The sequence below is a fragment of the Ictidomys tridecemlineatus genome, chromosome 1, assembly GCF_052094955.1.
Source record: "Ictidomys tridecemlineatus isolate mIctTri1 chromosome 1, mIctTri1.hap1, whole genome shotgun sequence".
In the NCBI taxonomy this organism is placed as follows: Eukaryota; Metazoa; Chordata; class Mammalia; order Rodentia; family Sciuridae; genus Ictidomys; species Ictidomys tridecemlineatus.
Genome location: NC_135477.1, coordinates 58,426,003 through 58,443,147, shown reverse-complemented (window position 1 = coordinate 58,443,147; position 17,145 = coordinate 58,426,003). Strand labels below are relative to the sequence as shown.

Below are 17,145 nucleotides of genomic sequence, written 5' to 3'. Positions count from 1 at the left end.
ACTTGTAATACAAGCAACTCAGGATGCTGAGGCAGGAGAATCATGAGTTCAAAGCCAGCCTCAGTAGATTAGTGAGACACTTAGCAACTCAGTGAGACCCTGTCTCTAAATAAAAAACATTTCAAAAAGGGGCTGGGAATATGGCTCAGTGGTTTAAGCCCCTGGGGGTTCAATCCCCAGTACCAAAACAAAATGAAACAAAACAAAAAAACTCTAGCACAAAGGTTTAAAATGAATATAATCAAGCCTTCAGGCCTCATGCACAGTTTAGAAGATACAAAATCAGTGAACAGTCCTAGATTGAAAACACAAAAATGAAAGGACATTTTGGGGTCACTGAGGAAATCTGAATGGTCTAAATATTAGATGACCTAGAAGTTAATTTTCCTAGTTGTTATAATAGTACTATAATTATATATGCATACAAGTCCCCTATTTTTAAGACTTGCATGCTAACTTATTCAGGGACAAAGTGTCACTATGTTGAAGTCTTATGTTTCAATGGATAAGAAAAAAATACAGATACAACTAAAGAGAAGACTAAAATATGGGTGATCACTATAGTATGTTTTTAAAATTTTTCTGTACATTTATATCATTTTGTAAGCTCAGAAAAATAAATAAAATTTACTTTAAAATACTTAATATATTTCTTTCTTTCTTTCTTTCTTTTTTTTTAACAAGGGCTCAAAGGAAGCAGGAACTGAAGTAGAGGTAGGAACTGCAAAGGAAAGTTTCTACAGAGAAAAAGAACAGGAATCAGCACTAGAGAAAATTAAGATTACAACATTGTAAAGCTGGAAAATGGAGGATTTTGTCATTGGTTTCAACTTTGAGGGCAGCAATTAAATTATATTGATATTTCTGACCTTAACTTTCACCTCTTGTTTAACTTTCAAAATTCTCTTTTGTACTTTACAAAACTCTCTACTTTTGTAGATTGTCATGTACAATGGGAAGAAATATTTGAGTTATTAGTCTTCAGGATCAAATATGGTCCATGTTGCCCCCAAGTCTAAGTCTAAATCTATATTAATTGCTGGCTTAATATTTTTCTGTGAGTACATAATGGTCAGTTGTGGAACACGCACTGGAATGTCTATGCTGATTTCTGTCATCATAAGAATGGCACTGATTATAGAATACCATCAGTCACCTGGCCATCAGCTTTTGTTACCACTAGGAAAAATAAATCAACTAAAAAAGGTCAATTTGCTCAGGCCATGTAAACACTGTTACCACTTTCATGGAACTGCATCATTATAATTAGACAGGAAATACAGATGTTCTGGCTATAATCACAGAGGTGTTTCATTATATATTTCTTCCTAAATTGAAATGGTAAGGATACAATACATGGCTAAGCCATTACCTATAGGTCAACTGTGGCTTCAAGCTCATTTCAGAAATACTTTTTACACTTAAAACTGATTCAGAGTGGGTGTACAGACAGGAAAGTCTAATTTTACCTTCTAAATATGGTCTAACAGTATGTCTACGAGGAAACAGAAAAAACAGACAATGAATTTTTATCTTATTTTCCCCTACACATTAGAAAAAGAGTGAGTCATCTAATTTTCCTTACTAGTTTGGCAAGTTCTGTCTGATTTCCATGTCTGTTTCTTCATTTGTGAAACAGAAATAACATACCTGCTTTGTCTACCTTAAAGGGCTGAGATATGGCGAATTGAATACCGTGGAGACTTTCTTCAAATAAAGGAAATAACTTTAAAACCATTATCTGCTTAGTTATGAATATGAAGAAAGGACCTACAGAATGGGAGAAACTCTTTGTTGGCTACTCTTCTGACAGAGAATTAATATCCAGAATATTAAAGAATTCAAAAAACTTAACACTGGAAAAACAAATAATCCAATTGATAAATGGACTAATGAACTAAAAAGACACTTTTCAAAAGAAAAAATAGTAATGACCAACAAATAGATGAAAAAAATGTTCAACATCTTTAGCAATTAGGGAAATGCAAATGAAAACTACACTGAGATTTTATTTCACTCCAGTTAAAATGTAAGCTGGAGTGGATATTGGGAAAAGGAACACTTTTACACCATTAGCAGGAATGTAACTAGTACAACCACTATGGAAATCAGTATGAAAATTCGTCAAAAGACTAGGAATGGAACCACCATATATCCCAGCTAGTAACCACTCAAGATTTATCCTGAGAAACCAAAGTCAGCATATTATAGCAATACCTGCATACCTAATTCACAATAGCCAAACTACGGAACCAGCCTAGGTCTTTCAATAAATGAAGGGATAAAGAAAATGTGGTACATTATACATAATGGAGTTTTCAGTCATAAAGAAGAATGAAACTGTGTCATTTTCTGCAAAGATAGATAGAATAAGCCAAACTCAGAAAATCAAGGATCTTATGTTTTTATATGTGGAAAGTAGAGAGGATAAAGGAAAAGAAAGGTAGGGAGGGGAGAATCTCAAGAAAAGCAGAGGAGGACCACAGGAAAGAGACCAGACGGAGGGAGGAGCAGAGAGGAAATATTGGAGAATTATATTGACCAAATTATATTGTTATATCATGTGTATGTACAAATACGGAACAATGAATCCCACTATTACATGTAATTAAAATGCATCGATAAAAAATATGAAAAAATATTTGTTTAGATTAAATCTTAATTTGGTTTATGACTATTTATACTCTACAGTACAAGAAGAAAAAAAATTGGTAAGATTGCATTTTTACTATCTAGTTATCTAGTACAAATCAAGTTAGACATAATTACATATGGTAGAACTCTTCCAAAAATATTTAGCCTGAATCTAGTGAAACAATTAGTCACATACATTACAAGAGAAAAATTGGCCTGAACTTTTAAAAAATGGTAATGTCATGAAAGATCAAAACAAACAAAGGTAGAACATGAAGAGCATACTTTTAGATAAAAGGAAATAAAGTACTTGGTGATCAGAGGTTCTAGTTCAAACAAAAAAAAAGTTACAAAGAATATTTTGGGGACAACTGGGGCAATTTGTTCTGCATATTAGATAACATTGTATCAACAATAAATTTCTTTAGAATGATAATATTTTGGTTCTGAAAAAAATGTGCTTTAGGAGAAATATATCAAAATATTCAGGGGAGACATGTTATACTGTGTACCCTGATTTTCAAATGATTCAGGAGAAAATTAACTAGAGAGAAAGCATGTAACAAAAATATTAACAACAGCTGAAGAATCTGGGTGAAGGATATATAGGTATTTATTATTTTGTTTTAATTTCCAAAAGACTAAGATATAGAAAAGTGAGATTAAAGAGAAACACTATATGAACAAACTAAAATAAAATAAAAGGTGGCAAGTAATGAAAAAAAAATCAACTTTTCATTACTAAAATCACATTTCTATAAACCTAATTTTTCTAAATAAATTCACTGTGATAATATTGATTAATTACTTATTTATATTATTTAGGAAGAACACTAATACTTCTAATAAACAAAAGTTAAATTAGATGGTCCCACAATATTATAAAAAGTTGGTGGTGCATGCCTATAATCTCAGTGACAAGGCTGAGGCGGGAGGATTGCAAGTTCTCAAGGTCAGCCTCAGCAACTTAGGGAGGCCCTAAGCAACTTATTGAGAAGTGAAACCCTGTCTCAAAATTAAAAATAATAATAACAAAATAAAAAAAATTATAAGCCAATGGGGATGTAGTTCAGTGATAAAGCACTTCTGAGTTTAATACCTAGTACGTCAAACAACAATAACAAAAAACCCACTATAAAACAACTTTTTTTTTTTTTTTAAAGTCTTACTAAAGGAGTTCCTTTAGGAGAGGAAAAAAAAAAGCAGTGTAATTTCTAAAAGCAGGATGGACAGCGAGACAAAAACTCCATTATTGGAAAAGGTTATGGAATCAAACAAGTCCATATAGACCAGAAGACTGTGCTGACATGTTTTCAGGAATACACTATTCTATAAAAGGACATATGATTTTACATTTTTCTTTAAAAGTTTAAAGTAGAACATGTATAGTAACAGATGTGATAGTTCAAATTTTATCATGTACTCACTTCAGTTAAATCACTCAAAAGGCAAGTAAAATAAAACTAGAAACAAGTGCTACCCAACAGGCAGAAAATACAGTATTTTACTCTAGAAATACCACTAAAGTGTTCTAGAGTAGGAATACTATAAAAGAGAAGAAAGAGACTATCTCATAGATACTAGAATTGAAAACATGAAACTAAATTTAAGACAGTGAGAAAAAACAAACTAAGTCTGCTTTATTTGGAAAGTTTTCCTACATAATTTTAGTTTAAAAAAATTATAACTAAATTTCAATATTTTTTTGTTTTATTTTGTTTTGTTTTGGTACTGGGGATTGAATCAGGGACACTCGACCACTGAACCACATCCCCAGCCCTATTTTGTATTTTATTTAGAGACAGGGTCTCACTGAGTTGCTTAGTGCTTCGCTTTTGCTAAAGTTAGACTTCCCTGTCCTGACAGAAGATTGGACAACTGCCCAACGATTCCAAAAGAAATCAGAAGAGATATACTCAGGCATATCTTTTTATGGGTTGATTTGAATATTAACTACAAAGAGCATCATTGTAACATGAGCTAACATTTTATGTTTACATAATCTCTTAAATAAATTCATGAAAAATGTAAATATCTTGTTAATGTGGAGTTACATTCTTTAACTTAAAACTTATTTACCAGTATTGGTTTCTCTTACTGTGTTCTTAGAAAAATATACAGTATTTCCTTTAATGAATAAGTTCTTTAAAGCAAAGAAATAAGAACAGAGTAAATATTAAATTACCTTTATGAACTAATCTGTTTTTAGGAATCCTTTCTTTATAGGATGGCAACAATGTGAATGAAGTATATAAACAAGAACAAACTTCATAAAACATTTTATTTTCAAAATAGCATTTCCTTTACCTTATGAATGGGCACTACCAAAGTTGGTTCCATTTTAGCTTCAATTTCTTCCGGACTATAAAAACAATACAGTTTACCTCCTCTCAAAACACAATACAACCTCCTCCAACTAATCAGACCTTCCACCATTTGCTGGAAAAAGAAAAAAAAATCAAGAAACAATCAACTATAGATCATTATCACCTTCCTTCTAAACTCAATACAACACCTAAATAATTAAACTTATATTCACTTTTTAGACCTTTTAAAATGTGATGAAATAACCTTCTAATTTGCTTTACAATAAGTTCAACTGCCTCAAATCTGAAAGAAAGTTAATGTCAGAGAAGAAATGTCTGGAATTCTGAAAAGCATTAAAGCAAAATGAAAGTAATTATTACCATATAACTTTTACACACATAAAATCATAAATCAATGTTTTAGGAAAGCTAGTCTATTAAAATTAGTGCTTAGATTCTCACAGCAATTCATCAAATGACTCAGGAAAATTATAAAAATAACTCTCAATGTTGAAAATATAATTTTCCCTTACTGTTCTCAGAACATTAGAAAATGTTGACTACCTGGTAAGAATGCAAATTTTCTTTCCCCCTAATGGAATCTTTTAGAAAAAGCTATTGATTCATTGAAGCCCACAATTAATTATTTACTGAATATAAATAACTATGGCTATAAATAAATCAGGAGTAGGTGGCAAAGAGGCAGCTTTGGAAGCCCAGAGGCCTAAACTGTGCCAGAAGCTGCTTGCCAGAAGGGCCTTTTTGTGAGCGATGTTGCACAGCCATCATCAGTTTCCACAAGGAGTCCTCTGTTGCCGATTACCTGCTACTTACTGCAGGGTCATGAAGCAGAGGAGCAGGGAGGAGTAGCTCCAGAGCCATCAAAACAGCATCAGACCCCTGCCCTTGCCATCCTTCTCACCCCAGCACTTCCCACAGTCTATGTTTAACAACATTTAGAAAACAAACATTTAAAAAAAGACTTCTCAATATTAGTAGGTCAAACAGCTGTCTGTATATTAAGATTTCAACTAAAGCTACAATTGTTGTAGGATATTTAAAGTCCTCTAACCTGCTGATTAAGAAATCCTGCACATGCATCCTCAGCCATACAAGCTGGCTGGGCAACTAATCGGCAGCACATGTTGCCATATAAGGGAAGCCAAAATGAAGACTCCTCTATTCAAAGGAGAAAGAAAAAAAAAAACTCAAGTTATAAATATATGCTTATTTGAGGTCATTACACATTTTGGTATTTCTTTTTATAGGTTTTTCATTATACATGAACATATTTTTAAATTAGTTTCATATAAAGGTTTTTACCTACTCATGTACCAGTATTATATTTAATGACGATCAAATATAAGCAAGTAGAGAGGATAGGATAATATTAAACTGATAGTTTAGAGTATGTGATCACCTGGAATAATCATGGATCTTTTAGCCTCTTAATTTTATTTGATCTTAAAAGTAATTATTCAATAGGGATTATTCAGAGACTAGAAGTAATCTCTTTTAATATAAAAACATTCTAATGATTTGTTGGTCAAATTCCACTTATTGCTCATTATGATAACTAGCAAGAGGATCCTCTGAATGAAACATTATTTCAGCCAATAACTTTCTTCCATCTTCCCTTATTGAACAATTAAGTCATAATCCATTAGGTACAGCCCCCCAAGATCATCTGTGCAGGGATTGAGGAAGGAGCTATGCTGTCCTTGAGCTGGGTATGGGAGCCAGACAGAATGAGGATAAGCAGGAGGGCTGCCAGCATGAGGCAACAGAACTTGAATGGGCTGAAAGGATGTTCACATCCAGGCACAGCCTACACTGGGGAATCTGTCTGGAGTAGGGAGAGTGAGGAGGGCAGACAGAGGTGGGTACTAGAGCCATAAGGGGTGGTGTGATGCGGGGAGTAAGAGCCTCAGCAGAGTGAGGAGGGCCTCCTTATGGAGTGACCACCTGATGTGAAGCGTCAGAACACAAGCAGAATAACAGTGACCACTTTTGGTGGGCATCCCACTCACGGGAATCAGAGACTGAAAGCAGTGAAGGAGCCATCCACACATGGTGTGAATAGGCTAGTGTTGTCAGAACCCGACCTCCAAGAAGAAGGGCAATCAGTGTTCCTTAAGAACAAGGCTGACTCCAGGGATGGGCCAGGGGAAATACATGAGAAGCTGGAATATTTAGGTATGTCACTGAGCAGGAAAGTGCTCAAAGAAAGATATCAAAAAGATGAACACCATACTAAATATGGGCTCCCACTCTCCCAATCTGGAACAATTTGACACTTAAAAAAAACAGTGACATCAATGGGTAATGGTACATTGGGTAAAACAGAAAAACATGAATCCAAAAAGTAGAAGTCTTATAAGAAATGTATACTTACGTAGTTTCAAAGCACCTACTCCCACCACAAAATATGTATTAATTTGAAAATACAGAGCAAAAGAGTAACTTTACAGTAGACAAACTTAACAGATGCCACTTTAACCAAGTGTACTGGGATGAATCAAAATTACATGCCACTTGATAGGATACAACAAGAGCAAAACATCATTGTTAAAGATACATATTCTGAATCTTAATCCATATAAACCTAAAATGAGAAACTTTTACAAAATAACCAACTATAATACTGAAAAATATCGAAGTCATAAAAGTCAGCAAAAGACTTAGGAAGTGGTCCAGACTGAAAGAAACTAAAGAAGTATGATAATTAAATTTAATGTGTAATTCTGCACTTTTTTTTTTTTTTTAGTATAAAGAACACTATTGGAACAACAAGCAAAACTTGAGAATAATTAGATGGTAGTAATGTTTTAGTTTTCTGAGTTGGTAGTTGTGGTGATGTAGTGGAATGAGATGATAGTTGTTAACCTATTAACATTCTCAGGGGTAATTCAGCATCATGTAAGCAATTTGCTATAGTGTATTTTAGTGTGTAAGCAAGTATATATCCTTTGTATAGAAGGAAAGTATTGAATAATTTTTTCTGTGCATCAGGTACAAATAAAAATCCAACTGTTAGTGGACTACCCATGGCTCTTAGTGCACACTGATCCACACATAAATGACTTTTGAAGTTTTCACTGCACTCTTATGGGCAGTACCTATAAAATGGCTACCATTAGCTATAATTATTATTTACATAAAAAGTCTTAGTAACTCTGAAAAAAATGGTTTTGGTAAATATAGAGTTATTTAATACATAGATGCAGGGTAGCCAAGATGTTTTATTTGGTTAAAGGAAAAAGAACAGCCATAACATTGAACAGAAAGTAAAACAAAAAAAGTTTTCAATAACTTACCTACCCAACATTCTACTATGGAATAGCACACAACAAATTTTCTGGGACTATTCAAATCTTTTTAAATTAATACCTTGTTAAAGCTGCTAACTTTTAGAAATAAAGGGCTTGACCTGGGAGAAATAAATGTATAAACATAATACATGGATGATTCAAACATGCAGACACAAATAAATAAATGAGTCACATTTTCTTAACATAGGCAGGAAATGCAATAAGAATTCCATAAAGGCATGTATCTGAATAGTATATCAGAAATTTTTTATATAGGGAATCACAGATTTATGAATGAATTATGCTCTAAATACCTATAAGCCAGTTGTTTTTAAGTTAGAATATACTTCCTAAAGAAACAGAATAACAAATGATTTGATTTTCAGACCAGAATGTAAACTTAGTGCAATCAATAATATAAATATAACCAAATACCATATGTAATAATGTGTTTCTCTGTAAATAAGTTGAGATTTTATGTGATGTAAAGGAAAATAATTACTTCCTGCCTGCATTTCCTGAAAAGTGAATATAGAATTCCACAGCCTGCTTGCACAAACTCTGCAGTCACCTATTACTTCTAACCTGGGTTTCTCAGAGTTGGGAACCCCTGTGGAAGACAGTATAGAGCCACAGCTCTTCCATACTTCTGACAAGAAATATGGCATCCAAGGCTAGCCATTTATATGTCTAAGTATTAATTTCTCATTTAAAAAATACCACTTACCTTAAGTAGGGGGTTTGATATGAAAATAAGATAATGCATACATGACATTTATTATATGCCTGGCACATAATAGATGCTTTTCCTAATTTCATAACTAGGGCAATCTCACTGCCAAACCACACCCACAGCTAAAGGAGCCTGAAGCAGAGTAAATAAAATAAGCTTTACTCTTAATTATATCACAGTGAAACTTCGGATAAACAAAGGCAAAGAGATTAATAAATAAAACGATACTTTCACAGAGGTGAAAAATAATTCTCAATAATCAATAAAGGAAACCAAAAATAAAGTGGAGTTTGGCTTGATTTCAAACCTAAATATGAGACAGGTCTTTAAATTTCAGCTAAAAAAGTAGTGAAGTCATCAACTTCAAGTCAAAGATAAGGACTCAGACAACCTCTCACTAAGTCTTAAAAGCAAATCTCAGCATAAAGAAAGAAAAACACTTCCTATTTGGGAAAGGGATAGATACATTTAAAAGAACCTAGAGAATCACTCATGCCCATATTACTTAAGCCAACATCCAAATCAAAACATTAAAATTAGAAATAATCAATGTCACCACATATATATTGACATACTATATGTAGTAAATAAAAATATATAATGTACTCACCATTTCCATTAATAGATAGATTGTGAGTCTTGAAGCTATCATCAGCACTTTCCAAGGTTAGGGTGGTATGAGCTAGCAAATTATACTTTGCACCACTAGTGGTGAGAAAGAAGACATATTATAAGTAATTTTATGTTCTCTATTATGTAATATACTTATAAATTAACAAAATAACAACCTGATTTTAAAAATGGGCAAAGGACTTAAACAGACATTTCTCCAAAGAGGAAAACACCAAAAAGCCATATTCAACATCAACAGTCCTTTGAATACAAATCAAACTACAATAAGACATCACATCATACCCATTATGATGGCAATTAGTAAACACAACAACAGATGCAGAAAGTAAGGAATGTTGGCTAGGATGCAGAGAAACTGGAACCTTTGCATATTACTGACTCTAACTCTCTCCCTGTTTCCTCATTCTCCATTTTATAATGCCTGGTCACTTCTACACAAATTAAAGTGGGGCACAATTCTTGCTGAATTCTTTCTCTCAATTGCAATAGCATATCCTGATTAAAATCTGTACTTACCCCTTTAACTAATGCCCAGCTTTGTTTTATCTTTTACAAAATGAATCTCCTTCTAGTTCAAACATGACTTCAAAGATTTGGAATTCCTATCTATAGTATGGAAGAATAGATGACTTTATTACTAATTCAATTTTTATCACTATATAGCCACTTCTATGCTACTTAAGCTAAAAGAGCATTCTTGCCAAAACATCTAGGAATTTTGGTGACAAATTTCATATCCTGGCATTCTGTGGTGATAAGAAGATAATTTTTTTAATAACAACTTTATTTTCTGTACTAATTTAAATTCATTTGTGACTTTTCTTGGTTTTTATTGACTAAAACAGTAAAATACCCAAACATGAAAGAGTATATTAAAAGAGAAGAAAAACAAAGAAAAAAATGTGGATAAACTTTAAGAGACCGATGTCTGATGGGAATATTTATTAATTGTGCCAGGTGATACATTTCATAAACCTCCTTTGTCTCTTACTAAATCTTTAATGAAATCTTTATAACAAAATAAGCATAAAATTAATAGCCACACAATGTATGTATTTTTTTTAAATAAACAAAGACCCAGCCCATAGAATGTTCCCCACGGGGAGAATGTCTCTTGGTTTTTAATGTACAATCATCACTAAAGACTAGAAATATCTCTCAATACACAATGTTTTAGGTCAAAATATATATAGGAAAATTTATGTTTCTGTCTCCAAATCTCAACTTGACATTTTAAACAAAACAATGCATGAGTAAATTTCAAGTCACATTTAACAATCAGTATAATGTCAGACTTACATTGTAGACTCCTGGAAAGTTCACTAAGTATCAACAAATCTCCACTACTGCTAGAACTAAGAGAGATATTAGTCTCACACTTAATGTGGGCCACTTTCAAGGCTCTACAGAGCTATTCAAAAATAGCTTTTATTTTTGTCTACTGTCTATACAATGAGTCTCTCAAAGTTGAGGAATTATTAGATGAAACTGTGGAGAAAGAATTAGTGTAATTAAGACCAGCAATTACAATGGAAGAGCTGTTATATAAAAACCTATATATTCATAATCACATGAGTTTTATGGATTTTATTCTGTGTGAGATATAAACCAAATGGTGAGTTTTCATCAGAAGAATGTGTTATGGTCTGCTTTGTACCATAATTAAACGATGGCTCTGACTTCTGTGTTGAGAACAGACTACAGGGGCCAAAAGTGAAAACAAAGACTTCAACTAGAAAGCTCCTCCAACTGGCCAGGCAAGGCTAGAATTGGATGGTAGTGATACAGTGGTAGAAAGTGGTAAAATGTTCTTGATAAATTCTAAATGTTGACTCAATGGAAACATTAATTGTGGAAGAAAGGAAAAGAATCAAGAATATTTCTGAGTCTAAGTCCAAGCAATTAGAAAAGTGGAACTGTTGTTGTTGTGGTTTGGATCTGGAATGTCCCCTAAAGGCTCATGGAAGACTTAGTACCCAATGCAGCAATATTTGGAGGTGGGCTTGTGTGAAGTGACTGGATCATGAGGGTTCTACCTACATCAATGGATTATCCAATTGATGGGTTCACCTGTGAATGGCCTACTGGGAGGTGGTAGAAACTGTAGGAGGTAGGGCCTAGTTAGAGCAGTAGGCTACTGGTGGTTGTGACCTAGGAAGGTCTATCTTGTCCCTGGCTACTTTTTCTCTTTCTTTCTGCTTCCTAGCCACCATGAAGTGAGCAGCTTTTCGTTGCCATACCTTCCACGATGTTCTGCCTCACCACAATCCACCATCAATTGAATCCTCTAAAACTGTGAGCCAAAATAAACTTTTCTGCCTTACAGACACATTTCTCAGGCATTTTGTCACAGGATGGAAGGCTAAAACAGTTATTTACTAGAATGAGGAAGAAAGAGAGGAACAGATATGGAAAGTAAGAATTTAATTTTGGACAAGCAAGTTCAATTGCTTCAAAAGTCTAGATTTATTATTGGGTAGACAGGTAGGGTACAGCCTGGTGACAGTGGAGGAAAAAGTACTGGATATATAAATTTGGGAATTACCAGTATGTCTATGAAATTTAATCAAAGTTATAGAGTCCTGTGAAGTCCAATGGCCAAATACTCCATCATTTCAGATTAAGCCGAAAAGCAAGAGGCGAGAGAAAAGGAACAGGTGAGAGAAAAGGAACAGTCACCATGGTAGAAGAAAAAAACCAAGAAATCAGTATCCTAGAAGGTGAAGAAAAAGCTATTTTATGGATAATGATGAATTTTGTTATTAGTCTGAAGGTCTAGGAAGAACACCAATAATTGATCATCAGATGTGGTCACATATAGATAACTGTTGACCTTGACAAGGAGTAGCAATTTCTGCAAGATAGGATGAAAGTATCACAATGGAAATCATTGAAACAGTCTGAAAGAGAATGGGAAGAGAGGAAGTGGAGACAGAAATATAAAAAGCTCTTTCCTATAAAGGACAGCTATGGAAGGGGAGGTGTTTATGTGTGGGGGAATGATGCAGTAGAAGAAAAGCTAATAATATAGGAGAAGGGGGAGCCAGCTCTGACTAAGGGAGAGGATGGAATCTAGTTCACAAGCAGATGGGCCTAGATACAAAGGCAGTTCACAAGGAAGGAAACAAAACAGACACAGATGCAGGTGGATGGAGGAAATCTGAGTTGTTTTCTGATTACTTCAGAAATATCCCTGATATATGAAACAAAGTCATCAAGTGTGAATGAGGCATAAAAAGGGGATACCTAAAGTTAGCAAAGACAGAAATTATGTGAAATAACATAAAAAGAGGTAAAGTGGGAGATATGAAAACCTAGTAGAACTGTTCAGTCATATACCGAGAACCATCTATCTAGAATGAACAAAGCAGAATGAACTGTTTTTCTCCAGCTTCTTCATTTATACCTCATAAGTGTAGGTACACTGCAAAGATGCTAAGGAGAATGTAACCAAGGTTGAAGTCCTTCTGAGGTACGCATGACAAAAGGAAAGATATGCTGGGAAAGAATAAAATAGTAAATCTTGAAGTCTAAACTAAGCTGGAGCAAGAATACTGAATGAAAGAACCTGGAAGATGTGGTAAAGACTGAAAAACCTACTATAAAGATTTTAGAGAGCATGTAATTATTAGTAATGACAAGACCAAGGAAACAATCATGGGATAGATGCTGAAAAGGACAGGATCAATGGAGGCAAGAAGGTCATGAAACTAAGAGATCAAGTTACTAAACAGGGTGTCTACAAGTATACAAAGAAATTTTAAGAGTGACACTGTAATTTATTCTCACTGATCACCAAAAACACTTGAGTAGTCTTCATTTTAAGAATAGTAATTTCAATACACAGTGGAATACAAAATATTGCTATTAGTGTGCACTGGAAGAAAACTTATAAACTGTGCACCTGAACTTGGAACACTGTAGAAGTGGCATGTTTAGGGAGCAATTTGTGTGGCAGAATAGGCTAAAGTTATGTAATGACCAAATTACATGTTTAAATTGTTTTTCAGGCCTTAAGTGATGATTGTGACTGGGAATTTTCTTCCTCAACTACTTTAACATAAATATGTAAGACATTAACCTCTATTTCCCATGAATGCTACATGTGAAAAGAAGAATACAAAAAAGTTATTGACATCCTCCTAAGAATGGTAAAATTAGGATATAACCAACAAACAGATAATATGGCTGTTAAAATGATTAAAGACTCTAGAATAACTTTGGAGAAAACAGTATAATTAGTAATGTCTAAATATCTCCCAAAGCTAGGCATTTAAAAACCTGGGAGAAAAATACCACCTCAAAATTTCAGAAGGTTTTAATTTACAGTGGTTGAATATAAGAAACATTTTTTCTCTTCTTGATTCTATTTCTCAAATTTATATAACTTTTCTAATAAAATAACTAATGTGGTTAAATGATACTACAATTAAAACCATCCCTAAGAATCAATTACATGCAAAGTACTATAATACTACATCTACATATATTAAATTTAAGGCACTTTCACAATTAATATCTTTTTTAATATTCAAAACAATTACCTTGGGTAGGTAGGGCAGATATTTCAGCCTATATTTTCAAATGGAAAAAATGAATTTCAGAGAATTTAACTAACTTGCCTGTAGCTAACAAGAAGGCCCTACTATACCATACTACTTTCATGCTTCATTAATCGTTTAAAATTAAGAAACCTTTTCAATTAAAACAAATACAAGGGCTGTTGATGCGACTCAGTGGTACAGTACTTGTATAGCATGCACAAGGCCCAGGGTGTGATGCCCAACACCACCAAAAACAAACAAACAAAAAACAAAACTAAACTAAATATATAGTACATAGTGACATTTTACTCCAAGAATTTTGAGTGTAAGAGCCTCGAGTTAACCTCTGAATACAATGTACCACCTGACATAATTGCAGAATAATCATTTCTAAATGATTAAACAAACAATTATATGCAGAAGTAAATAAGTCTTTACTCATATTTAAAAACTGCATTATCTTTCACAACCTCAAATATTTAATAATCTTGCTCCTAAAACATAAATAATCTATATATCTAGACAAGGATTAGGATAATTGCTTTGTAACTCCAGTGTAATTTAAAATGTAATATTGTGCCTTATTTTTAAATATTTTAATACAAATTTTTGTACAGTAAAATATCACACTTGATTTTACCAGTTTTCACAAAATTATATTTTAAAAGGTATATGTTTATTCAGTGAGAATAATGTACTAAATAGTTAAAGGAACATGAAATAGATAATTCAGCTATTAGAGGAAATAGCAAAGTTGAATTAAAGGAATTTCAGTAAGCTAAATTCCACAAATAAAATGAATAAATGAATCACATTAGGGAGCATACTAAAAATTACCAAAAATGTTCACTGTCTTCTTTCAGATCCAACAATACTTTATGATGATATTTCAAGTTACTTCATTTTTAAACCATGACTAATTACAATGCCATTGCTTCCAAAACCAACAATGACTTCACTTTTAAAACATTCTTGTCAGGATAACATTTTCTTTCTAAAACATTACACTCATTCCTTTTAGCCAACCCTAATATTGAGTTCCCAAAAGTTTAATCAGCTACATTTTTAATTGAATAGACCAACAATTATAACATGAGGGTGGTGATGTGAAAAACAACTATTTTAAACTGTAGTCTGAAATAATGCCCTTTTATAAGGAAAAATAGCTATATTTGGTCACATGTCATATTACCAGGAAAGATATACATTGTTACATATGTGTTCATTTTGGTTTAAAACTAGAATCTACAGAAGTCTTCAGAGTGAACTAGATCACACCTCTAGAGCAAAAAAATTAATCATTTTATGCATTTTGATTACTAATGTTATTCTCAAAACTCCTGTCACGGTGCTAAAGTGGACAGTTTAAGGAAGTACCAGGTAAAAATAGGGGAGGGGAGGGAAAGGGGGATAGAAAGGGCAGCAGAATAAAATAGACATTATTATTGCTGTAGGTATGTATATAGGTGACTGTATGACCAATGTGATTCTGCAACCTGTACAATCAGAAAAATGAGAAATTATACCCCATTTGATTCAAATGTATGAATTGTCAAGATCATTGTACTGTCATGTGTAGCTAATTAAAAAAAAAGAACATTAAGATGTTGGCTTATGAAATAAAATGTTGGCTGACCAAGCTCTTAAAAAAAAATAGTCCTTGTATAACCTAGTATACTCTGGATTGACCAGAAGTGAAGAGAATGCTGGTATTAGGAGCACATAATATGATGAAGTGTTATACAAGATATTATTGTATCTTTTGACCAACTATAATGGGACAAAATAAGCAAATGGCAAAGTTGCATGAGAAATGTTCATAAAGAAAATTAGCATTTGAATTCTGGGACAAACCAAGTAGAATGACAAATGTGACTAGCAGAGTGAACACTTACAGAAATGCATGCCTATCCCTATGAAAAAGAATTTAAGACAAAATAATGTTATTCCTCCAACTACCTCGAGGCTTCAAAGAGAAATACATGTTAAATATAGGTTCTAATATAATTTAGAATATACTTAGCTAAATATAGTTTCTAATATAATTTAGAAAATATTTAGCTAGGAAATTATTAACATGACTTTAAATTTTAAAAAAGTCTCTACATTTTATAATTCTATGTCAAGTTTCAGCACACATTTAAGAGAGGGCTTAGAAAACGCTGGTTAAACAACAGTAAAAAGAGTAACAATAATGGCAAGAGCTACATTTATTAAATGCTTATTCGATCATGTCCACAAATTATCTTTCTGAACCTCAACAATCTTATGGAGTGAGATGATATTGGTGTTATTATTATTATTCTCATTTTACAGAGGATTAAAAAAACAGAGTATATTAATTTGCACTGGGTCAAGTAATAAATGATAAGTAATAAGTGACAGAATAAGAAATTGAGTATTCGCTGTCCAACAACGAAGTTTTTAATTGTTTGAAGACTCCATTTGTTATTTTGCATTCTTTGAAGGTTGTATTAACCCTGGGAATGTCCCTAAGAAACTTTTTAAAAGAGAAATGGCTCTATCTAAGCATCTTTAACTTTCATTTAAGCAAACTGAGACCCAGAGAGAAACGTAATATGCCCAAGATATAGTATAGCTGAATAAGAGACACTACTGGTCCTGCTATTTCTTAAATGAGAAATTCTGCTGCTTAAACATTTTTTAGACTATTGAACTAAGTAATTATCTCTAAGGTCTCTTTCAGTTCTAAAACCTATGTTTCAACCTGAACATAGAATTATTTAATCATCAAAAAAAAAAAATAGTTCCATTACCTTTTGGTTGAGTTAAAGTACTTTCCAGCAAATCCTTGACACAATCTTAATGTAGAATAGTTTTTGAGATAGTCTTAGATCTAAAGGATGAAAATTAAAGGTCCTCTGACCCCTTTGAAGTGAGATTTTTATTGGAAAGACTCACATTTTCTTTGATTGTTTTTTTGACTGTTGAATGAGCCCTATTCATGAATAATAAAATCAACT

General features: G+C 32.9%; 1 protein-coding gene across 1 annotated transcript in view; it reads right to left on the bottom strand.

The window, feature by feature from the left end:
• Positions 1–17,145, bottom strand: part of Rtkn2 (rhotekin 2) — a 75,457-nt gene that overhangs the window by 17,919 nt on the left and 40,393 nt on the right. Inside the window, exons 7-9 of the mRNA XM_005334309.4 lie at positions 9,595–9,689; positions 6,013–6,119; positions 4,942–5,073 (exon numbers count right to left, since the gene is read on the bottom strand). Coding sequence (XP_005334366.1) covers positions 4,942–5,073; positions 6,013–6,119; positions 9,595–9,689 — 334 coding nt within the window. The remainder of the gene's footprint in view (positions 1–4,941; positions 5,074–6,012; positions 6,120–9,594; positions 9,690–17,145) is intronic.